The sequence below is a fragment of the Mus musculus genome, chromosome 1 (assembly GCF_000001635.26).
Source record: "Mus musculus strain C57BL/6J chromosome 1, GRCm38.p6 C57BL/6J".
NCBI classification, from domain to species: domain Eukaryota; kingdom Metazoa; phylum Chordata; class Mammalia; order Rodentia; family Muridae; genus Mus; species Mus musculus.
This window is the reverse complement of record NC_000067.6, coordinates 169,671,212-169,696,300: the sequence shown is the minus strand read 5'-3', so window position 1 is coordinate 169,696,300 and position 25,089 is coordinate 169,671,212. Positions and strand designations below refer to the sequence as shown.

At 40.2% G+C, this 25,089-nt stretch overlaps 1 protein-coding gene across 2 annotated transcripts in view; it reads right to left on the bottom strand.

The window, feature by feature from the left end:
* Positions 1 to 487: 487 nt before the first annotated feature.
* Rgs5 (regulator of G-protein signaling 5) overlaps positions 488 to 25,089 on the bottom strand; it is a 40,313-nt gene continuing 15,711 nt past the window's right edge. Inside the window, exons 2-5 of one of the 2 annotated variants that reach the window (NM_009063.4) lie at positions 19,364 to 19,474; positions 13,485 to 13,546; positions 5,719 to 5,885; positions 488 to 4,122 (exon numbers count right to left, since the gene is read on the bottom strand). In NM_009063.4, coding sequence (NP_033089.2) covers positions 3,961 to 4,122; positions 5,719 to 5,885; positions 13,485 to 13,546; positions 19,364 to 19,474 — 502 coding nt within the window. In that variant the 3' untranslated portion in view covers positions 488 to 3,960. Of the gene's footprint in view, positions 4,123 to 5,718; positions 5,886 to 12,354; positions 12,805 to 13,484; positions 13,547 to 19,363; positions 19,475 to 25,089 lie in introns of those variants that run through there. The other variant, NM_001313705.1, reaches the window with a different exon arrangement.

The window sequence follows — 25,089 nt, the reverse complement described above, 5'->3', positions numbered from 1 at the left end:
TAAATCTGACTTTATTTATTTGTTCTTGCTTCCTTTTTCATTTTTATACAAGCTCTGCCCTTCTATCCAGTCCCAATCCTACTACCTGTGACCTTAACACCTCACCTAAATGATCTTAGCACCAAATTTAAAAATCGTGGAATTTGAATTGTTCACAGAAGCACTGAGATTTATGCTTTTTTTTTTTGCCAATATGAGGAAAGAAGAGAACATGTACATTAAATATCACAGTTTGCCTCCCACCACTACCCAAGGAGAAGCGGTCACTAGCTGATTCGATACCTTCTGAGTCTTGTTTAGCAGACCCTGTTGGGACTGAATCTTGTTGATGGAAAACCCGTCCACAGAGCAAAGCTTCACGTGTTGTGAACACTGTGGGAGGTGGGGGTGGGGGGTGGGGGATGATCCTTTTCTAAAAAATTTGCTTCCCGAAAGAACATTTGGAAGTCAAGAGGAACTCACGAGACCATTACATAGATACATATTTAACATAAAATGTGACTTCTGTTACAGACTAATATTTATTTTATTATCAGTAAGAGTGAGTTACATACTAGGCAAAGTATTGGATACAATAATCAGGAAACAAACACTATTGGTCCAGAATTTAAAACTTTATGAGCGAAGTGCTGGCACAGGACTTAATAAACCCCCTCCCCATTCCATTCTAGCCCCCAAAAGACTAACTTACAGAATTAAAAACAAAACCAGAACTCTTGTTCCCTCACATCGTGATGACTCCGTGTCCTGGAATGTCTGGCAAGCATTACCCAGATTCCTCCCCTCCTGTGACATATTTCTCAGCATTTCTCTTTATCTTGTCTATGCTTTTGCCTGTACCTCTTCCTAGGTAGGAACTTATGTGCTCTTAAACATATTCACTATTACTTAAGTACTGTGAGCCATGGTGTTTCAGAGAGGGAGGAAGGGGGAGCAAGTGAGAGAGGAGGGAAAAGGCTATCAAATGAGAGAACATATTAAACTGCATAATGAGCAAAATGGCTACATAGCTTCTCTACTTGATACATACGGTTATCATTAAACAGTAAATCGAGGATAAAACTCCAAAGCTACTGACTGTGGGTTGTCTTCATCATTGTCTGCAATAAGCTTCCATTTAGAGTCCCGGATGTCTCCTCAGTGCGGACAGCAGACACTTTTCAGTTTCAGGATAACTTATTGAGGCCACAGAAAGCTTTTTCTTTGGTTTTCAATTGCTTTCATTAGCCACAGGACTTATTTAATGGGAAAAGTGTTTAACACCAGAAGTAGTTTTGAAATTGCTGGCTTTGTGCTGAGAATGTTCAATGGATGCTGAACGCATGTAGAATGGAGACTCAACTCTGGAGAGTTTACACACCAAGACTTACAGCCCAAACCTGCCTAGAGTTCGCTAGCCCTGGGGTTTGGATGCTTGGATGCTCCAAATTGAACCCTCCACTCTCTACTTTCCAGCACCCACAATTCTAATGGAAAAGAAGCTCTCCACAGTTGCCTTTTTCTCTAATTTCCTATGGGATCTTAAGATGAACTTCCTTGTCTTGCTTCATGAGCCCTGAAACGCCTTCAATAACCCAGAATGACAGCAAGATGCAGTTTGATTCTCCTTCATTCTGGGCTGTTCCTCTGTGTTTTCTAGCCAGTGTGCTACTTTTCCTAGGCTGAGCTCTTATTTCTTTGCTATTTCCCCTTTCTACTTTATTGCCCTTCTCCTTGTGTCCAGTTATCTTCCAAATCTGCTAAATCCCTAGGAAGTGAAGGAAGTGCCTGCTAGAGGATACAGTTTCAGGAGTGAAAGTCATTCCTTCAGATTAACTGGCTGCTTAAATAATTCTCAAGCCATCTCTTGAATGATGGCATAATTTGGTAAATCTCTAGAAGGGAGTGCTTGTTAGCTTATCAATTGATTTGTTAATGGATGCCTACTGCTCTTCAGGAAATAATCGAATCCTTCTCATAGAAATGGATTTTAGACAGAGGAAGCATCAGTCAAGTTATGTCTATGTTATTAAATGGGATAAAAGAAAAACTTTTTCATTAACTCACCTCATGCATTTGAAATGAAAATGCGCTAAAAGTTCAATGTATACATAAATATGGTGGTATATGGAATATAAGTAAAGACAGTAAAATATTTCCATGTATTTGGTTCTGCCTTTTGAAAGGTGTCCTCTATATAGGAGAGAGTGTGTATGTGAGTGTGCATGTCTGTGTGTGTGTGTGTGTGTGAGTGTGTGTGTCTGTTTATGTGAACAACCCTGCTCTAGCGGACACACATGGGACACAGGCTCTTACCCTGATAGTCTGTATCTGCTGATTTGATTTAAAGATTCATCTGACCCTCAACCCAGAACTATATCAGCCTCCGACAGAAGCCCAGATTAGGGACCAGTTCCTAGGTGAATCATAGGCCTCCTTCAGGAACAAGAAGCAAATACTCCTGCCCTTGACCACAATTTAGACCCAACCCTTTCCTACATCCTAGATCCACTTTCAGCCTAGCTGTGCTCTCCTGGAAGAGGGAAACACAAGCAGCCCTGGGCTCACACATTAAGTTAGCTTCATACTTTCTCAGGCAATTTACTCAAGGGAAACTGGCGAGCAGGGGAAGGAGGGGAGAGGAACACTAAACAAACACTACACATTCTTTTCCTGGAAAGGTCATCCCACTTTTTCTCATTTCTCGGATTTAAAAGAATGTATTTTCTTCTTGTTACCATAGAAACTACTACTAACATGGAGGTTTGTTGTTGTTGTTGGTTTTTTTTTTTCCTACAAATAGTTTCTAGTCCAATTTTAATACATTTGGCTTTTCCTTTGGAACTAGACTACTTATCGCCCATTGAGTATTTTATATATTAGAAAAATATATATGTATATATATGTGTGTGTGTATGTATATATATTGCTCTAAATTTAAAATTATATAGTGATACAGTAAATATCTGGATATATAATGCAGCCCTTAGACTGCAGAAGCATGCCTGCCTGCATCCTTTTGTGGCCTCACAGCACTGCCCTTGAGGCACCCTTCCTACCCTTCTCACCCTGCACTGACAAGACTAACCAATCACACAATTTGTGAGCAGAGTCAATTGAGGTTACAATGACAGGAGGCATCTGAGTGAGTGTGTAACAGCCGGTTCACTCCTTGGGTATTTTCAGACATTCGGCTATTCCAACTAATGTGAAGAAAATATTAATTTTAAATTATTGTTTCCATTGTTTAAGAAACAGCTCAAAAAATGTCTGGGCATTAGCATTTCTAATTGTTCGAGAAAGTCAAAGGCTGCCATTTTCCCCTCGAGATTTGGAAACATGAAGGGCAGGATTGAAATGAATCCTGTTTAGAAGCACAATGTATTCATTGTATCTCTTATTGAGAATGTCCAGATAACACAGCGGTACTCTAGAAAGGAGAGATCAGTAGTGTTAAATAATGCATTTGCTGAAAAACCCAACGGTGGCTGCCTTATGACCAGCTTGCTGCTATTTTACTAACCAAATTCTGAAGCCATTAGAGAATAAGAATTAAAACAATAAACAAGACCAGTCAAATCCCCATGAAAGGGGACACTTGCATCTGTTTTTCTTTTCAGCCTGGTTAAAATAGCAGTCTATCACCTATTCTTTGCACAGACAGCTTTATGTTAAACTGGATATTTTTGTGACTTAGACTGACAATGACTTGGTAAATCTTTATTACAAAGCAGTCAGAAAGAACCAAAAAAAAGAAAAAAAAAAGAAAAAGAAAAAAGTGAGGGCTCTTAGACAACAGATCCACATAACCAAACTAACATGAGCGAAAGAGTTAGCAACACAGCCTGTGGTTTGCCTATGTTTGTGTATCTTGGAGCAAAGCTGCTATGGAGAACTGTGCAGGTGCCTGGGAGGATGCTGTGTTGCTACAAAGGATGTAACTCAACTCACAGGGCAACTTTTGGAAGCCTGACCAGATGACTACTTGATTAGCTCCTTATAAAATTCAGAGCGCACAAAGCGGGGCAGAGAATCCTTCTCCATCAGGGCATAGATCCTTTTCTGGGCCAAGTCAAAGCTGCGAGGAGACGGTTCCACCAGGTTCTTCATGGTGATGTCTTTAGTGAAGTGGTCAATGTTCACCTGTGGGCCAGGAAACAGGGTCACTGAGTCAGCTCAGGCTTCAGGATTCGATGAGGGCACCAGAGGGGCAGAGTTCTCACCAGCAAGATGAGAGATGGGGGAAATGCCATGCAAAGTAAGAAATGCCACTGCTGTTTCAGAAGAACTGATGCTGGCCTGACCACATGGTTCAGATCCAACCAGTATTGGATGCCTAGCAGGTATCCTCAGCCAGTACCCAATCTATGGATATGCTATTGCATCCTTCAGCAACCTAAGAATATATATATATATATATATATATATATATATATATATATATATATATATGCACACACATATACACATCATATATACATACAAGGTTAAGTGGCTCAAGATCATCTCTCTGTTAAGTGTTTTCAAATCCAGAGAAACATATTTGAATGCAGATGAATTGATGCTTGATTTCATGTTTCTATCCCATTAAGTTTCCTGCTTTCAATGACAGTGACACAGAAAAAATAATTTGTGGCCAGAGGCCCATGACCTTTTTCAGAGCTTTAGAATTGCTGTTTCCTGACAATAAATGAGGAAACCGTAGTTCTGATGACATGACAAATAAAGCCATGAACAAGCACTTCATCTACTGAGTGGTAAATCTAGGCCAGGGAGTGAACCCAGGGCATTCTGCATACTAGCAAGTGCTCTATACCCTATGCCCACATCCCTCTCTTAAGAGGGTCAGCTAGGGATACTACACAACCAAAGGAATAAACATCTGATGTTGTATCTGTAAGATGTGTCACACATGCAAAAGAAGAGATGGTAGGAATCTTTCCCCTTACAAACCATCTATAAAAGATCACTGACTACACAAATGGCTCACTCAATCACCTGTGTGCTTGACTCCAAACCTTGGTGAAAATTTAGTGTCACACTGGATTCAAGAATACCATGTGGGTTTATAGGTCCTGACCACTGGTCTGGGTGTGGCTATCCTGGAAATTTTCAACAAGTTTTTCAGTTTGGATCCATTGATAGCAAAGATGAGGGCAGACAAACTTCCCAAAAGCTTTCTTGAAACCTGAACGTATCTGGTCTTTAGCAGCTAATTAGTGGTATACTGGCTTTAAATACCTTTTGCACTGTTAACATGGATTATTTTGGTTTTCATGAGTGGGAGTCCTGTTGCCTCAACAAAGGACAAATGTCAAAGGCTGGCAACAGGGGACTCACTGGCATCAATTATTCCAAACATTCATGTGTGTTTTCATATCTACTGTTTAATTCTCACAGCTTTATAAAACAGTCGTGGTCCTTCTTACTTTTCAAAGGAAAGGAACCAATCCCCTTGTTTTATCCCAAATCTTATATTGGCCTCCTTCCTGTTTAAAGTTGGTTGCACGGTACTGAAGTGAGACTCCAGTAGCTGTCAGCTGCATAACATTTAAATCAGGCATCCGACCCTATCATACTGCCTTTGTATTCAGTAGGTGCTTACTACACACTATAATCACAAGTACGGGTGGCCTTTAGTTCTAAATATCATGGCTGTAGCTCATGAAGCCATACCTGGGAATGTGATGATCTGGCTCTTAAATAGCTGCATTCAGCCATCTGCCCACCCGTACCAACCTCTTTAGGGGCCTCTGTCTGGATGAATTCTTCATAAATTTGCTTTGCCTTCTCCGCCATTTTGATGGGGGACTTGATCTTCTTGTAATTCTCACAGGCAACCCAGAACTCAAGGTTTTCCTCACTGAATTCAGACTTCAGGAAACTTTTGAAGCTGGCAAATCCATCTAGCGGGTAAAACGTCATTAAGGAAATTCATTAATTGATTTGACAATGAATCTAAATCTAGCTAAATAGCCCAATCTTACTTCCAGTATGTTCTGCCATTGATGTAAAAATCTTACGAATAGAAATTCATTTAATGCTCAGTATACACCCAACAAACAGGTACTGTAAGTGACTGTTTTGTAAATGAGGTCACAGAAGTTAAGGAACTGTTCCCAAATGCCCAGTGGGTAGGTACAGAGCCAGGACTCAGCATCAGGCTATATGATTCTGCAGTCCCACACATTTGTCTATTATCCTCAGATACTTTTCAAGAGATGTGTGATTCTGTTTCTTGGAACAGGAAATGTCCATTAAGAGCTGTGTGCTCTCTCTTGCACTTGAACTGAGAGAAAAACAGAAAGCTGGAACAAAGAGGCTAGAGATGATGGGAAAGGCTCCATGATGCTGCCCTGTGCACGAATTTTAGTTCGTCCTCAGCTGCCTTTGTTCAGATGCAGGCAGGCTGGGACAGAATCAGGGACAACAGCGAAAAGCTCTGCCCACCACACACTCTGACACTGGAGAGCGGGCTTTACTTCATAGTCATTACCCAAGTGAATGCATTCGGGTGACACATGTATAGAGCATTGACGAGGACTCACATCAGTCCTGATGACATGCAGGGCACATGTCAACTCCCAAGAAAACTTTTCTTGTTAGTGGTGAAAATTGAATTAAAGGCCTCATGCATGCTAACACAAGCACTCTACCACAAAGCTATGTTCCTAGCCCCAGAAAATATAATCAAAACTTGGTTTGTCAAAATAATATTTGTAATGACTGCCACAAACTATGATCTCATTTCTTTTTTACAATGAATTTTGAGTAAGTCACTACGGTAAATGAAATAAGTTTGGTCCCCTAGTAAAGTTTAGAGATTCCAAAGGAAGTAGAAGGAAAAATAATAATAAAAGAAGAGATTCATTGCACATCTTTACATCTGTGCAATGAAGGGAAACCTTTGAAGAGCAGCAATGGAGTCATAGCAGGAGCTTAATTGCAGTTAGGAAGGAAGGTGAAATAGATGAAATAGGAATATTCAAATTGATGTCTGAATGAAAGGACCGGGTGAAATTGTCACATACACAGAGTAATTATGTCCATCAGTTAATTTTATGTCTGTGTTTAGAATATAGAGAATGTAATATAACAACTGTGAGTCCTATACACATGTAGATGCTATCTATGTACATATGATAATTCCTGGACTATACCATTTCCTCTTTCTTTCTCACCATTCTAGAATCTTCCAAATGATAAATGGAGAGAGTTCATAAAGAGGACTTAACAAGGTATTGGAGATGAAAAAGAAAAAAAATTATTCTGTTTTCCTTCTCTTAATAAGAACGAGCATGAGTGTGTGTAAGTGTGTGTGTGTGTGTGTATACACATATTCATATGACTGCTTAAACCAAATCCTAACATCTGTATCTGTAAGAAGAGAATCATGCTGCTACAAAGGAAATTTGGTGGTTTCTATAGTTTCCATCCCTGTGTTAAAGTCACAATCTTGGCAGCATGGCCTGGATAGCCACTTGCCTCCTGAGACAGGAGACAGAAATGACTGCTACCCACTTCAAGGAACAGGCTTCCCCTTACTTGTCTCTACCAGGACATGTCTACCATTCATTATTTCTGTTTAGGTATCATATTCACATTATAAATTAATTTTTGACCCAATTTTAATTCATTTCTCTTTTTCTTGAGAACTTGTCGCTGTCTTGTCTGTAGACTGTACATTTTTACTTACTGGCCACTGACAATTTTATGAATTGCACAAAATATATGTGATGATAAAACCAGAGACACAGATCTATTTTTAATATGTATGTATGTGTGTGCGGTTGATATGTGTACATGTGTATATGTGTGTAACCATGTGTGTGGGAATACATGTTGTTCTTGGATCCCAATACACTTGTGTGTGCATACATGTAGAGACACAAGATTGATGTCTGGAATCTTCATTGCTATTCCACCTTATTCTTCATGATATGAACCTTCAGTCAGACTCAGAGCTTGCTGATAAGCTAGCTTGTTCTGGAGTTTTCCTGTCTCCACCCTGAGGGGTGTGTAGTTACAAGTGGGTCAGCACTCCCACTTGGTAGTTGCATGGACTCTGCAGATTCAGACTCTGTTCCTTGTACTTACACTATGAGGTAGCACTTAGCTGAGCTATCTTCCTGATACATTTTTATTCCTCCTGTGCTGTTCATGTGATTTCCAACTGCCGTGCTCGATTCTTAAGGAAAAGAATGACCAGGTATTGATTCCAGGACCCAAGCAATTTAATCTTTCCTCTGCACTTCTAGGACACTACTGTGGATCAATAGTAGAAATATCCAGGCACATGAGCTTGCTTGAAAAGCAGGTTTCTCTAGGAACCCGACTGGCTACTTGAATTACTTTGAAATCCTTTGATAAAATCAGACATGTTTCTTCTTCCCATCCCCATTGTAGTTTCTTCTGTATTACTTGACATTATTTAATGATAACTGGTCCACTTATTCATTGAAAGAAATAAGACCCACCTTTATCCTTGTCCTGGCTATTTCTCTGTTTTTTGAACAAATGTATCAGATGCTCTTTGTTGAAATGGAAAAACTCTCAAGTCACCTTTTAGTTACCAAGAAGTAAGGTCGTATAAGAATCCATCCAACCAGAACTCAGACTTCAGAGGAAAAAGTAATTCCATAGACTATGCCTGTGGCAAACGCTCAGCCCCAAACACCCAGAGCCTCAGGGCCCCACAGCCCCTCAGCCCCTCAGCCTACCTATTATCAGATACTCTGAGTCACTTATTCCTCTTCTCCATAAAATTTTGAGATAAAGATCGGTCCGCCCAAACACTGATATTTCAGACCTGAGGACACTTGTCAGGATTCCTCAGTGTCGTGAACATTCACTTTACAGCAGGAAATGAACTTACGAACCCGCTGTCCATTGCAGAGACCCTTGCCCTGAATACTGGTTTTATCTCTCTGGTGAATTCCACAGTACCATTTCAAGGCTTTTTGTCAATGTATGCACTTTAAATCAAAACACATAAATAGTTTTATACTCTACTGATCTGGGAGCTATTTAAAGCTACTCTTTCTTACATCTGGCTCCCGAACACTCTCTAGGGGGCCTCTCTTAGTAGAGTCCTACACAATCACTTTCAGTTAACTTTCTACTTCATAGACTCAGGTTTTCTATTGGTCATTTCCTCATAGATTTTTTACTGTTGCATTCACATCACCTCTGCTTGTATGGTTTGTTGTATTCTACAAGGTACATGTATCTTTTGTAAGCCACTGCTTTTACCTGGGGACTTCATACCACAGAACTCCAGCACATAACCCCAAGAAAGCATTATGGGGCCTGTATGAGCCAGCAGAGCCTCAACATACTTCTCGGCATACCCAGGTCCTACCCACTATGCAGGACTCTGATTAAGCTCATTTGATGACTGGCTGCCATAAGCATTCTGTGGGTATGGTACCCATAGGTCATATGGTGCTCAGACATTATAATCTCTGAGCTGGCTCTAACGAGTGATAGCAATTTTTGACCTTGTATGGAGAGTGTGGAGGGTTGGAGGGAACCATCTGGAAAACTACGTGGAGGATAAAAGGAACATTAAACAAATCCAAGAATCCAAGTCAGATTGTCATAAAATTCTGAAAAGGAGATTAGTATAAATGCTTCATTGGAGACAGGGTGGGGAGGCAACAGAAATGGCATTGGTAATTTATAAGAACCATATTGGTTCAAAGCTCAGCTCTGGCTTTAGACCCAAGATTGCTCAGTGGTGATTCCTGGCATACCACATTATGAAATAACACAGACAAGTTATTTAGCCTGTTGGAGCCTCTGTGGCTTGTCAAAGGAAAGTTATTTAGCCTGTTGGAGCCTCTGTGGCTTGTCAAAGGAAAGTAGTAAAGAAAGCTACATGACAGGGCTGTGGTAAAGACTACATGGCTCTTTTATGGGGCCATGCATAATTTTCATGAAGTTCAGTACACTCGGGCTTTCATTATCATTATTTATAACAAATTAAAAATTATTATCTGTCATAACTACAAGCTCAACACAAATGCTATCTCATCTGTGACATCTTTCCTCCACTGCCGAGTACTTACTCCTGAGGGTTGTTATCAATGGAGAGAGCATTTTTCTCTCCCCTCCCCTCCCAGGACTATTGCTTGTTCAATCATCTTTTCCTTGAGGCTTTTAACTACTTGACTTCTCTTTATCTTCACTTCCCCACCCCCACCTCCTTCCTCGAACATATGTACCTATTACTTAATAGTGAATCTCAGTGGACTAGAAAATCCCTCCAACATCCAGGACCAAAGAACATTTTTTTTTTTTCTAAAGACAGAGCTTCTCTGTATAGCTCTGGCTGTCCCGGAAATCTTTCTCTAGACAAGACTGGCCTTGAACTCAAAGATCTGCCTGCCTCTGCTCCTGAGAACTGGGATTAAAGGCGTGCACATCCAGCAGAACATGAACTTTAAAGAAAAGTGAATACCTCAATTTTGTTTTTGTTGTATTTTATGCCATAGACAAACTACCTATTTCTGAAAAATAGAGTTACTTGTTGCACCTAAGTCATGAGATTATTGCAATCACTAAGTAGACCAATATATGCAAATTTCTTGGAATAACATAAAGAGTACAGGAATAAAGAATAGCTCTTATATCACGCATTTTATGATCATTGTCTGCCCGTCAGTGAGACGGTGAGAATTTGGACCCATGACACAGAAGGAAGAAAACTAGAAAGCAAAGGAAGAGAGCCAAAGCCAACTGTGAAGATGGGAACCAATGGCTGAGCCTGGAGCTAGCTGCTTCGTGCCTCGAGACAGTCCAGCCCACGGGGTGTCTGAGGAAATGCTCTGACCTTTTGCAACTCTTGGGAAAAGAGAACCCAAATAAAGACTGTGCTGCACAGACTGGGCTTCGTCCCTGTTTGCTCTTAAAAATGCTCATATGGGAGAATCCATGTCCCTGGTGATGCTAGGGTGGAATTATGCAAGTCCCCATGCACAATCTATTTTTGGTTTTAAAGATCAACATACTTGCTATGTGCCCTATAGACCTAATAAACAAAAACAGATGGCTCCTGTTTCAGAACTGAAGGCAAAACTCATAAGAATCTGATGTATTTTAAGAACAAAGTCAAGGACCTCCCAAATGATTAAAAATCATGTTTAGGGCCAGTGAGATGGCTGAGCTGGTAAAGGTATTTGCTGTGTAAACCTGATGCCCCGAATTCTGTTCCAGAACCCTTAGTGAAAAGAGAGAACCAACTCATGAAAGTTGCCCTCCGATCTCCCCACATGCGTGCATGTACACACACACACACACACACACTGCATGCATTACTAATAAATAACATAATTTAAAAATTATTTTGAGTGAATAAATACTTGCTAATGAGAAAATATTGAACAGCAGCTTGTATAGGGTTTATTTCTACTGAAGAAAATTTGATTTAATGAACGCTTTCATAACTATATCAACTCTGAGAGGCAATAGCCTATGTTAATGCAAGGAATTCCTAATGTTTCTTGTGAATCAGAAAAATGTTACCCCTACCCCTCCAGGAATTGGGGTGTGTGTGTGTCCTGTAGTTTTGTTTTGTTTGTTTGCTTTGATTTTGTTTTTTAGAAATGTTACTCTTTAGTTCAGATGGAAACAGAACTCACCATGCAGCCCACACTAGCCTTAAACTCACAGTAAATATTTTGTCTCCACCTCTTAAGCACTTGAATTGCAAGTATGAGCCACCATTCTCAACTTTAGAAGGCTTAACTTTCTCAAGTCAAGCATGCAGAAAGGGACCATTATGCTTGGAATAGCTAACCTTTTTAATGTGCCTGCCTTTCTTACTTTCTTTGTATCAATCATAGCAATTAGTTAATTCTGATTATAGATGATTAATCTCAACATATCCAAAATGGGACACTTCTTAAGAGATAGTGAATAGCCATAGCTTATGGGCAGAAGTTACTCCATCATAAACAAACTGGGAAAATATTGATATAAGGTCTAGAGAAATGGCTCAGTAGTTAAAAGCACTGGTTATTCTTGTAGAAGACCAGAGTTTGATTCCCAGCACACACACAGTAGCTTATACCCTTTTGTAACTCCAGCTCCAGGGCATCTGACACTCTCTTCTGGCCTCCTCCAGAGCCAGGAGTAAAATGATGTACACCAAAATACGTGTAGACTAAACACACACGTAAAATAAAATTATGTAAGACTTTGTTTTTAAAATTTTACATACAATTCACCATGCAGGCAATGTCATCTACTTGGCCCTCAGTACTCATTGTGGCTCCAATAAGAAGCACTCTTGAAATTCTTATTGTTTTAATCATTTAATGATGTTTCATATTCCATGCTTGTTGAGGTGATAAAGAAATAAGTTGGACATTGTAAGTTGGTCACAAATTGAGAATGAGTCAGCCAACAAATATTTATTTATTCCCTATGCACTTTGTCTTTTGAAATTGCCCAGAAGAAAAAGTCAAAATCTGGACTGTGAATGAGCTTATAACATATCCCAGAAAGAAAACAACAGAACACAGATAGCCAGTTCTAAGCACTGTAAAAGATGTGCTGACAAAAGGCATTGGGACTTTTTAGAGTGACTGATTCCTCCTAAATGGCCAAGGAAGACGTGGCATCTGACATTTGGGTTAGCTCTTCAAGAAAGAGAATTTCTGCAGATGAAGATCTGAGAACAAGGTCTGTCTGTCAAAGAGTTTACATGGAGATCTCACAGGAACAGAGAACAGTTCAATGTTCCTGGAGACCAGTCACAGGGTTATTGTGGTAAGTCTTGAACATTGGCAATTTGAAGTTGGTCCTGTAAGCCTTAGGAACCTGTAGAGAGTGTGGAGTACAGAAAAGGAAAGTAATACTTGTTGTAGTAATTCCAGCTTGCAAAGAGTGTGCATCTTTGTTATATCTCAAAGGAAGCTCTCAAAGGGAGGCTCACAAAAGAGGAAGCAGAGTGTGGAAAGGGTCAGCCAAGAGGTGGAGATAGCAATCTTATAAGGGCAAAAGAGCAGTTGATAGCAGGTTGAGCAAAGATAGCTTTGGCTTCTTCAAAGGCCTTTTCAACAGGAAATCTAGTCTTTCTCAATCTATGAGGCAAAGCAGGATAGAAAGTGTATCTGGCTCACTCGTGAGTACATGAAGAAGCATGTGGAAACAGAAAGGGTGATGCCCACTTTTAGTCCCAGCACTTGAGAAGTGGATGCAGGAAGATCAGGAGTTCAAAACCATCCTCAGATATGTTCTGAGTTTGAGGGCCAGCCTGGACGCATGGTACTCTGGCTCAGTCAGAAAGGCAGGTGCTGTGGCTTACACAAACAAACAAGGACAGGCCTGAACACAGACTCAAATATCTGTCCTCATGGTGACTTCCCCTTTTAGCCAACTGCCCAGTTGCACTCCCAAGCTACCCTCCACTTGTTTAGAACACGAACTAGAGAAGGACGTGAGTAGAACAAACATATTTTGTCCCGGGTCCGACCCTCCTGAGAACCATGTGAACTTACAGCTGTTCTGGAGAAGCTTGTCCAGGGACTGGCGCCACTGCAGGACCTCCTCCAGTGAGGGCCTAAACCAAGGATAAAGACAAAGAAGGGGGACAGAGTAAGAAGGAAGATAACCACATGCATGGTAATGACTTGACTTTGATATTCTTAGGTGGTGACACAGCTGGTGATTGGTCCTCAGGATGGCGACAGATAGATTATTTTCTCATGGTTAGGTCTGATTAGCTGGTTTCCTACTTGGTATCTGCATGCATTTTGCTTTCTGAACAATCTAAGCAGACAGGTTTCTTTGACAAGTGGAGTTCATTTGTCCCGAGGCTATGTCCAATTGTCTTATATATTCTATAGGAGTGAATCTGAAGATTATCTTTATTTCAAATATAGCTTAATGAAATACAAGTGTTCCCTTCACAGAGGGTAAACTAATGTTCTATGTTTCACAATGTCCCATATTAGTCACCGACATAATCAACAAGTGATATTTGGTAGAGACCCCAATGCCACAATCATCTCACTAAGGATAATAGAATCAGTCAGCTTGATATTACCCCATTCTGGAAGTATGATAAAAAAATAAAATCTACATTCATTTATTTTTATTTATTTATTTATTTATTTATTTATTTATTTATTTATCCTTCCCAGTTAAGATAGAATGATACTTTTTGGAGCTTAATTTTTTTCTGAAAAGTTTTTAGTATCTCTTGAGTCAGAATGTTGAACGTAAATGTTGACTTCAAAGAAGGTTAATATCCAAGGTATAATAATAATAATAATGATGATGATGATGTTAGACTATTTTTCTTTAATGTTTGCATCCACAGGAGCCCCAAAACTGTACTTTGTAACAACCCTCAATTTTCTTCTCTCACCAGCATCAGGATATACCTTCCTTCGTTCATAGTGCCTGAATCCTTGAATCACCACATTTAGTCTTTACCATCCAATTAAAGCAGGCTGGCAGGACATTTATTATGAGACAAAAATGATGAAGTGTTTTTCCCAAGGTCTTTGGTTGTTTAGTAACTGTTCCAGGCAACTCAGAAATATTCTTCTTTCTAGTTCTTATGAAATTATATCTTTGGGCATTTAAATCATTGACAGAAGCAACTGATATTACTGGGACAATTTTCAATCTATATTTTATTTTTCAGGCATAGGCATTCTCATTGTATCTCTGGAAGGAATCTAAGATGGTCTTTTAACTCAAGTGTGTGACTACCTTCTAAACTCTCTTTGTGGAATATATGTCAATTAAGTCCTGATTTGATTTGAGGGTTTTTTTTTCAAATTTATGTCTTCTCTCTTTGAAAGCCAAACTAAACAAGAAGCAGGGAAAATAAATCTTGTGAAATAAACTTTGATGGGTTCTGTTTTCCTAGCAGAACACATAAATCTCAGGTCAAAAACATATGAATTTCTCACAGGGGCACCCCTCACAAGTGGACTATCTTTCTTCTTATCCTCCCCCCTAGTTACTATAAAGGAACAGAGAGGGGAGAGATGACATGAACATGACTTGTAAGTATGTTTGCATATCTCTTTCATTTATTTTATTGATAACCACAAAAGGGCATGTTTTCATATGGATGATAACTCCTTTTGACCACTCAGTGTTACTTGATACCAAGCACTTTTGCTATATGTATATTATTCTGTATGCACGTGCTCACAGTGGGTTCAATATTTTACACATAGCAGAATACTTTCAAGTCCAAGTGTTCTCAGAATCAAGAGCATGCTATACAATGGAACAATAAGAAACTAACTCAGAGCAAAGGGTAGGCCTGGTTCATGCCCTAAGCCTCCTGATTGTATATGTATTTTCATAAGATGAAATAGCTTTTCCTGCCCTTGTTCTTTCGATGGTATAAAGGCACACAGGAATAAACAATGAGATGAGCAGGTGTCCCTGCCTTAAACATGTTACCAGATGCAATTTGTCCCAAAAGGTCTCATTATAAAACCAAGTAACGGTCAATATCAGCAGCACATCACGGCCAAGATTAAATTCCTGAGAGGGACATGTGCCGAGTCTGCTTGGGGGTGAAATTAGTCCAAATTGATTTAAGGGCGTAGTTGAACAGGACACATCCCCCCACGGCATGTAGCCTAGTGTTCTGATTACAAGTCTAGGAGGAAATGGGTTCATCCTGTCCTGATTCTCAGAATTTGCCAGCCCTCATTAAGTGTGACTTCTTTGGAAACAAGATAGATGCAGATCGAAATAGCCAATGAACATCCTGGTCGGCAAGGTCACTGCTGACCAAAGAGGGCAAGCAGAGTCTCCTTTCCCTGTGTGGGTGTGAAAGATGGGGAGGAAGGTAGCCCAGATAAAAGACAAGATAAACATTTGTTAGGACTCATTAACTATGTGTTTTAGAATGCCCAGTGCAAATGCCTCCTGATTGAGGAAGTGACCACATCAGTTCGGAAAGCAGGAGCTTTTTCCATTGTTAAATGCCCTTCACTGGAAGGATCTTTCCTATGGTAACAGTGCACATAACCCCCACAGGGACTGTGTGTTTTTCCTGGAGAACTTTTCCCATTCCTTGCTATGGCCACAGCATCAGTTTTAAGTAATGAATGAGGTTGGTTGCAAAGACCAAAGATATAGGTTCAATTATGGACATCAAAATATGGCAAGATTTTTTACCTGTGCCCAACTATAGTTTATATCTCATTGTTGGCAATTGGATGAGGACCCAATCCATGTTTATGGACTCAGAGTCATGAGCTGGGCATACTCTATCGGACATCTTTTAGTAAACAAGTGTCAAGTTGAAGGGCAAACAAAATCTGCCTTAGCTTACCCAGAGTTAACCTTGTTGAAAGCCACAGCTAATTCAATACTTAGACTTGAATGAACAAATGAGCCATTGTTACCCTTGCTGGCAATACTGGCAAATATTATCTATAGCACTGAAGAAGAATGTAGTTTGGCTGAACACCGTTGGCTGGGGTTTGTAAGTTTGGTTTCCTTTTGGTTTTGGTTTGTTTGGTCATCTACAGTGTCTTGTACAATACTTAATTATCCTTGACCATGTTTTCCCATAGTCTTGCTTTTGACAAAGAAATCAAATCTTGAGTTCATTGGTATCATTTACAAGAGCCTGCTTTATTCTTCCTTCCTGTCCTACAGAGCACAGCCAGGCTCGAGTCTATGCCCATTGATTGAGTCCTTGCCCCATGGCCAGTGGCACTCCTGTAGACTTTTGGAAGGCCACTTCTTTGGGTCCATAAAATTGTACACATTTCCTTTTAAGGCTCACTCTGCAGTTAACCAGCTGCAGGAACACACAGTATGGCTTGCTGTGACTAGTCATCAGCCAGGGTTCTGACGGGTTACTTGTAGAGGCCATTCTTGGGCTTTAGAATGGCAAACACAATAAGATCAATGCATTCAGTTAAAAATTGGTAACAGATGTCAAGGAAGGACATTTAGAATTTAAAAGAAAAAAAAAACCTAATGAAAGAATATCTGCCCCTGACATTTTGTAAACCAGTGTGTATTACAAACCATAATGGTATTACAAACTAAATGTATGTGGCTTACATTTTGGTTATTATTTATTCTGAGAACCTACAGCAGAGCCTCTGAGAATGCAGGGGCTTGGCAGAGTAGGTCAGGGAGAGGGAAAAATACTTCTTAAACTGTGAGTTAAAAAAGAGAGTTCTGATAAAGAGGAAACTAAGACAACAGGTCATACAAGGCAGGTCATATAAGTCAGACAGGTAGCCTTCAAAAGAATACCTTGATCAAGGATGTAGGCCTTTCGGAGGAGGAGAAAGTCTGCAGGCAAGCCAATGGAAGCAAAGAGAAAGGGTAAGGGTCAAAAGGATGAGGAAGGGGCTTTTTTTTTCCAGCATGGAATAATGATAATACTTGTTTTCTCCTAATGGAAGAAAAGCCAAGGCCAGTTTTGGAATACCAAAATGATAAGAGAAGCTGGGACTGGGTATAAGAAAATAAGACAGCTTATTTTCTATTTTTCCCCCCAGGGGCTCAAATTTTTAGTCAGATGAGAATTTAAAGTATATTAAAAAATAGAAAGTACTTCTTCAAAGCAATTGCCCAAAGATGAGAGGAGCTAAAAATACACACCTTTCCATCAAGAGGTTTATTTTTTCCTCAGAAGATATAGGCTTTAAAAAAAAAAGAAAACATACACAGAGAAATGTGGAAATGAAGAAATGAGTTTGGCTGAGGTCATGCAGAGCAAGGTTGTTCCCTGAAGGCTAAAAACACAGAAACCCACCCAAAAGGAAGAGGAGCACCTCTTCAGTTCCACTGTTGAAAACAGCTGTCACACACAAGCATCCCCTGGGGACTGGGGGGGTGGGATGCGGTGGGGGAGGAGGGAGGGTGTTGTCTTACCCAGAAACAAATAATATTTTTGATAGAAGAAAGGGAAGGAAAGACAACAAGAAGAAATAAATCAATAAATTTTAGCCCCAGCTTTTCTCCAACAATTTCTCTCTTGATTCCCTAAGAGCCAAGAGGTTCAAGTGTCCGGGTGGCATTCGAGAGTAGGATATAGAGAGCTACACTTGAAAATGTTAATCCCAACAGGTCAATAATTGCCACATTGTTTGCTCCAAAATAGACCTTTTGACCTGCTGGCTATGATGTAGTTCTTACTCTGTACTAGTCCAGGAAGCCTGCTGCTCCACTTTGAATTAGCTTCTCCTTTTTAAAGGTAGAAAATTCAATTATGCCTCACTTCCGGTTTGTAAACACTTTGAAGTAATAAAAGGAATAAAATGGAAATATCCACTCAGGATGATGGCAAATGACTTTTAAACAGAATAACCCAGTTCTGTATCCCCCAGCCAATCAACTATATTAAGTTGAAGGTCATTTGGACAAAGGATAGGATGGGCAATTTCCACAAATCTTAAATTTAACAAGAGACATGAAAGTTACAAAGGTACTCTGCTTTCCCCACACCATCTGTGATCTTGAAGCCTTTAGAAGGCAGAATGAAGGAGTTAGCATCCTTTGGACGGTCCAGCCTCCCTTCTTCATTTCTATGGATACATCTGCTATAATGGGAGGATTCAGTGCATCTGTCTAGACAGTAAGGGACCTAATGGAAGATGACAGACAGTGATGACGGTATGGGTAATGTTACTGACTTAAAGTGGGTAGATTCTTCATTATGGGCATAGCTTCTTGATTATTTGGAATCATACTTTCCTGGCATGCTTCACTGGTGGGTGTGGGTGGGTATGATGTGCACAGCTGAAGCTGAGAGACAGGGGACGCTAAAACGACTATCAGGAATATGATGGTTTTTATGATTTGGGAATGCAATGCTTGGTGTGTATTGTGGGGAACATCAAGAAAAGTCTTCATTCCTCCCAAAAGTAGCAGTTGGGCTCATCCACTGGACCTTGAAGGGAACCTAGAATACTCAAGAAGAAACTATTGGGTCCTAAATTGCCTGCCTTTTCATCAGCATGAACTTGCTCGCATTTTCCTCCCAAGGAAGAAACCTTGGCTCTTACTGTATGCTGAGTGCTCAGAGCTTATAATTAACTGGATCAGGGTTACTTGACCCAAGCCAATAAATTATCAGATGTTTTGACCTTCTAGTCAGTAACTGAGTGGCTGGTGTCATTTTATAAAGTACAGTTCATCTTTCCAAAGATGAGGCAAGACTCTATCTCTTTTAATTTTGTAACTATTTACTGTTATGATCTAGATATGGGGTGTTAAAAAAATACACTATTTATGAAGCAGCTCTCTGAGGACTCTGATGATTTTCAGTGAATAATGGAAGGGGGTAGTTCTACCGATGAATGACAGCAGCAGATGCTTGAAAAACAGCTGTCATCTGAAGGGAAAATGAGAGGAACCCATATTCAGGACTCACTTGTGTGCCTTGGCAGGCTTCTCTGGCTTCTCATTGTATGGAATGACAAGGTCAACAGCAGAGTCTGGCTTCTGGAGGAGAATTCCCAACTTGATCTTGATCTCCTTGGCCCTGAAAGGAGAGATGTCAGGGGACAACAATGACACATGGGCACACACATCTCAAACAGTGCTTTCTTTCTGCACCAGAGAAAGGAAAATGCAAAGAACCTCTTTGGCTTCTTTTATTTCTATTACAGCAAAAAAAACCAAAAAAACAAAAAAAAAAAACAAAAAAACAAAAACAAAAACAAAAAAGCCCCATAAAGATAGAAAACAGGACACGTGGGTTCCAATCATTGGTGTGTAGAGGACACCAATTATTTGCATAATCGCACTCCAACCTTAATTGTTCTCTTCTTACTTTCTAATTTCTATATGGCAGGTAATATAGTCTTGTCCCATTTTGCAGAGGGGAAAACTGAATGACAGGAAGTTTAAATATCTTAATACAGCCCAGTGAGTATGCGATCCAGCCCGAGCAGTCTGTGTCCACAATTCCCGGGTGTAATTACTAAATGAAACTGTCTCTCAGTCTCCTGAGGACGCTGGCTCTGGCCACCAACTAGATGCATTACATTTGAGCCATTTTGTTTTTATTTTTACTGCCAGATCTCTGTCCCCTTTCTATAAAATGACAGAGTAAAGCTAGATGTCTTTGGAAGCCATTTGCAATCATAACATTACAGTATTTTTTGCTTAATTGTTCTAAAAATCCTTGCTCTGCCCCTCTCTAGCTGTTGTAAGTAGCCTCTTTGCAGCAGCCTTCCTAGAGGAGACTCATTTCCAGTGATGGACTGGAGATTTAATAGTCCTTTAACTTCAGCATTTCAGTAAGTAGATGTGGTCAGAATTCTGCATAGTCTCCCATTATGGGAAGGGATGCAGTGATTTTCACTCAGTTTTAAAACAAATCTTTTAAGCAAATCTTTTTCATGATTCAATACTTTAAACAGACCATGGAAATTGTATAAACATAGATCTTTCTTCTGTCTGTCTGTCTGTCTGTCCGTTCATGTATCTATGCATCTATCTCTCAATCATCTATCTATCTACTCATCGGTTTGTCTTTACCTATCCATCCATCCATCCATCCATCCATTCATCCATCTATAATTGTGTGTGTTCACATGTGCCATGACACATCTGTGAAGGTCAGAGGACAACTTTTGGGAGTTGATTCTCTCCTACCACTTCGTTTGGGCAAGGTCTCTATCATTTCTGTTACCCTGAATATTCCAATCTAAATGTTCTGAGAGATCTCATGTAATTTTCCTGTTTCCACCTCCCACCTCATCATAGGAGTGGAAAGATTCCAAATGTAAGCCGCAACAACAAGCTTGTTGTGTTTTCTGGGGATGGAACTCAGGTTATGGGGGCTTGTGTTGAAAGTACATTTACCAGCTGAGTCATCTCTCCAGCCCTAAACCCTAATCTCAGATAGTAACTCACAGATCAGTTGTGTATTAGGAAACCCTAGACTGTTCTTCCTTTGTCGCTGTGGCCCTCCACATGCACTTTGAGGATAGGGCTTATCATATTGCATTAGGGCTATTGATTTGTGCCTGTTTTCTAAGCTGTATAGAAGAACCCTTTCAAGGTAGGAGTCGAGTCTTAAATGCCTTTTAATCTCTGTGCCTGGCACAGTTGCTTGGCAACCTAGCAAATATTCAATAGTATTTGTCATCATGAGCTAAAATTATCTCGATTTCATTTCTTACCAATCTGTTACCATTGGTCTCCAAGTCAGTACCAATCATAAGCAAAGCCTTAAAGAGCTATGAGGGGTTCACATTATAATCAGACAGGATTTTGATATCGAAAACATACTTTTCTATTTGGTGCATAGAGATAGCAAAGAGGTAACATACACAACCAACATTAACAATTTTGCATCTTAGAGTCACAGTTAAGAAAGCCCTGTCTTGCAACTTACAAAAGCCACAAATACCCAATTACCATGTAGAATGTCCTACTAGCTCAAAATATGGTGTAGAAATTGATTTAGAAATAGTTAACTCTGAGGTGTCTTTTCATCTCTGTTTCATTTTACTTTTGTTCTTTCTCTAGAAACTTCCCGGTGAGTGAGCACAGCCCCCGACCTCTTAACATCAAGCGTATCTTAGCTAAACAAAGCTTTGTGATGGGAATTGGAAATCATCTGCTGCGGGGCAGGGGAAGCGACAGCTTATATTACACAGTGAGTGAGATGTTCTCCCTTTGAGTTCAGGCTCTACAAGTTACACAAACTACCTGATGTTAAGTGTTTCTGGCTTGGAAGTTGGGTCTGGTGAAATAGTTAAGTTCTCAGACTTTTGAGATGATTTGAATTGCTAGCTTTAATTGCATAATTATTGTTTTCAACCAGCTCTAGCCCATGGCTTCCACCTATAAGCACCAAATGAAAGCGTCAGAAAATGACATAGATCACTTTTTTTAAATTGTAAAGGGCTCCTGGAAAATTCTAGCTCTGGAAGTAAGACTACTACCATATAATATTATCTGGGATAAAAAATTGATCATTGGGAGTTGACTGGACAATGTATACAGCACTTGTGACTACCCCCTGCTGGCCAGTACAGAGCACTACTGTCAGAGATACAAGGTCTATCTTCTCCCAGGCACACTTCACTATCCAGTAAAAAGAGTCATCTGCCTCCTGGACTCCACATGCCTCTCCCGCTGTGCACATATGGAAAGCTGTTATTAATGTTGAACTTGACACAACATTGCATCCACCAACACTTCTATAAAGACGAGTGATACACTCTCATGTTTGGGGGTTTCGTATTGTTTGGTTGGTCCTTTAAGATTTAGGCTTCCTCCCCCTCCCCCCTCTTCCCCCACTTCTATTTCTTTGTTCTTTTCTCTCTTGCTTCACTGGAGTCATTTGCTTTTGTAAAAGGCAGGAAGGTGCTGGTTTACAATTTCTCATGCAAGAGCAATAGTCAAGTATGAAGGGGTAAAGGTAACAACAGAGTTTAAAATAGTCATTCATTTCTTGCGAATTTACAAATTGATTATGTTTTCTGTGCCAGGTAGTACATAATAAATATACAAACACCCATAGGCCTTGGTCTTTGCTTTTAAGATGCCTATAGCCCATTGAACTCTTCCACTGGGGTTTCCGGAAGGAAGCAGACCCTGAACAGATAGTCTCAGTTCCCACTAGGGTAAGTCCAGGAAACTTCTCAAAAGAAGCAGAAGTAGAGTTGGAGAATGGCCAGTTGTCACTCACTTGAGCAAGATCATTTTTGTTTCTTATAAATCTGTTAACATTAGCCTGACTGACCTTTCAGGGCAGAGAGAAGGCCGCGAGATGGATTGCTTGATTGTGAAATGTAATGCAGTTCATAGTACAAAGCGGTATTGAATGTGGTCATCCTGTCTTCCTATTCTCAATGGAGATGACAAGGGACCACCATGCTGCACCAAGCTTGTGACATATTTGGCATGTGTGCAAGAAAGAGTTAAAGGTAGAGAAAGGGCTCTTCAAAAAAAATGTTTCCATGTAAAGAGGAGGCCAACTATTTTATTAACTTGGGTTGGATCAAATTGTCTTTATCTGTCCATTTATCGATGCATTTTACCATAAGGATTGTTTATAAATGATCACTCATTTCCTAAGATGGTATACACACACACACACACACACACACACACACACACACACACACACGAGTGAAACAAAACTCTAGAGACATTTTATCTATATCAATTGTCCAGTGGCCATTTGTGTGTGTTATGTGATCTAGAAAAGACGTACTACTTATAACATCACTTATTTTTTGAAAAATCATGTTCTGATGATGAGCCTCAATTGGTTGTTTACCTGGTGTGTAAGATGCCCTGGGTTTGACCTTCAGAACTGCATAAACTGGGCATAGTGACAAAGACCTATAATCCCACCATATAGGACGCAAAGGTGGATAGATGAGAACTTTAAAGTTATCCTTTGCTCCATAGACATCATGAGATATATAATACTTATAATATATACACTTATGTGTGTGTTTGTGTATACACACAGATACAAGCATGCATACACGTGTGTTCCTCTTCTCAGAGCTGATACCTATACCAGAACACCAGGTATTCTCTTCCTCTTGGCCTTGGGAATGCAAGAAAGAGGGAACAGTGTGCTTGGGAGAACTCTGTTGCTGAGGCTTTGTCCCTGGCCTAGTATATATAGGCTGAAGAAGAAGACATTGAAAGCTCATCAGGAACTGACCTACTTATTCATTTGTAATCCTGAAGAGAAGGATGAGTACGATGAGTAAGATTGCATTCACTCTCACCAAGCAGTAACCAATGAAAATAACCAGTGATAAGGTTCCAGCCAGTCTGAATACTTGGCAGCCTCACAAGAACAAAGCAAGCAAGCAAGCAAGCAAAACCCTCCAAAAAGAAAAAGAAAGAAAAAAAACCCCACAGAATTACTGCATGGCTCTCAAGAGTTCCCAGAAAAGAGCTTCACCCTCCATTGCCTTCCTTCCTGTCAGAGCCTCACACAGTGTGGGAATAGTACAAATCAATGGGAAAGCCAAAGAGGTTCAAACTCACCAAATTCGTTTCCCGTTTCTAGATAAACTTGAGCGTATCTGACATTAATTGAATTTCAAAATCATCTCTATCTGGAGAGGAGAACTTTCTAATGTGTTTACCACATCAGCTATGGTCCCTCGCTTTCTTCGACTGCACACTAGGCCCTTCCCTCTGGCTAAATTACATTAATGCTGATTAACACCAAATGATTTGTGTCTCCTTGGGTCTGTTATCCTTTTGTGTTACAAGGAAAAAGAAAACTTGTTTTGAAATAAAATCAATTGGAAATGCCCGGTGGAGCATTTAATCAGAGGGAGAGAATTCTGGAGATGAGTCACACTTTTCAAGCTGCAAAGGTCTGAATAGTAGTAGCCTTGTGCAATGGTAAAATCTGTTCCCTGTGTGGGATGTTGGCCAGGGGATAGAAATCCCAGAAAGCCACAGACCATCTTAGTCTTTCCTGCCAGCGAATAGACTGGATGCAAGTTTTAACCTTTAGATGTATGTGTGCAAGGCCAGCACCAGGACACTACAAACAGAAGTATGGCTGGATGAATTTTTTTTTTGAAATAGAACTATATTCAAGAGAACTTGATTGAGAGCCGATAGAGAGGCTCTGACTCTAGATGTTTCAAGGATTAAGATGGTGTTTCTGGCCCTGGTAGTGTCTGGAACAACTCCAAAGGGCTCATTGCACACAGGAAACTACATAGTAGGCATTTCCCCATCGTTAGAAAATACTGATGGGACACAAGAATGAAGAGATGATGTGTGTTCTTGCTTCCTAAAAAAACAATAAATTCCTATGGAAATGCATACACACACACACACACACACACACACACACACACACACACACACACACACACACCTGTTAGCTACCATCTTCAGCCACCCCCACCAACTCCCTGGGATCTTCTGAATCTGACTGCTTAACATGGCAATCACCTAGCATGACTGAAGACACATAAAGCCACCAGATGACTGCCAGGACCATAAAGTGGCTGAGTTCTGTTTCTTTCTTTAAAGTAACCGGAGACAGAGAAGTGAGAAGCCGAGGCCGGCGATGAAGCTTGGTGAGTGCATGCCTAGAATGGGCAAGAGCCTGGGTAGATTTCCAGCCCCCCCGAAATAAAAACAAGA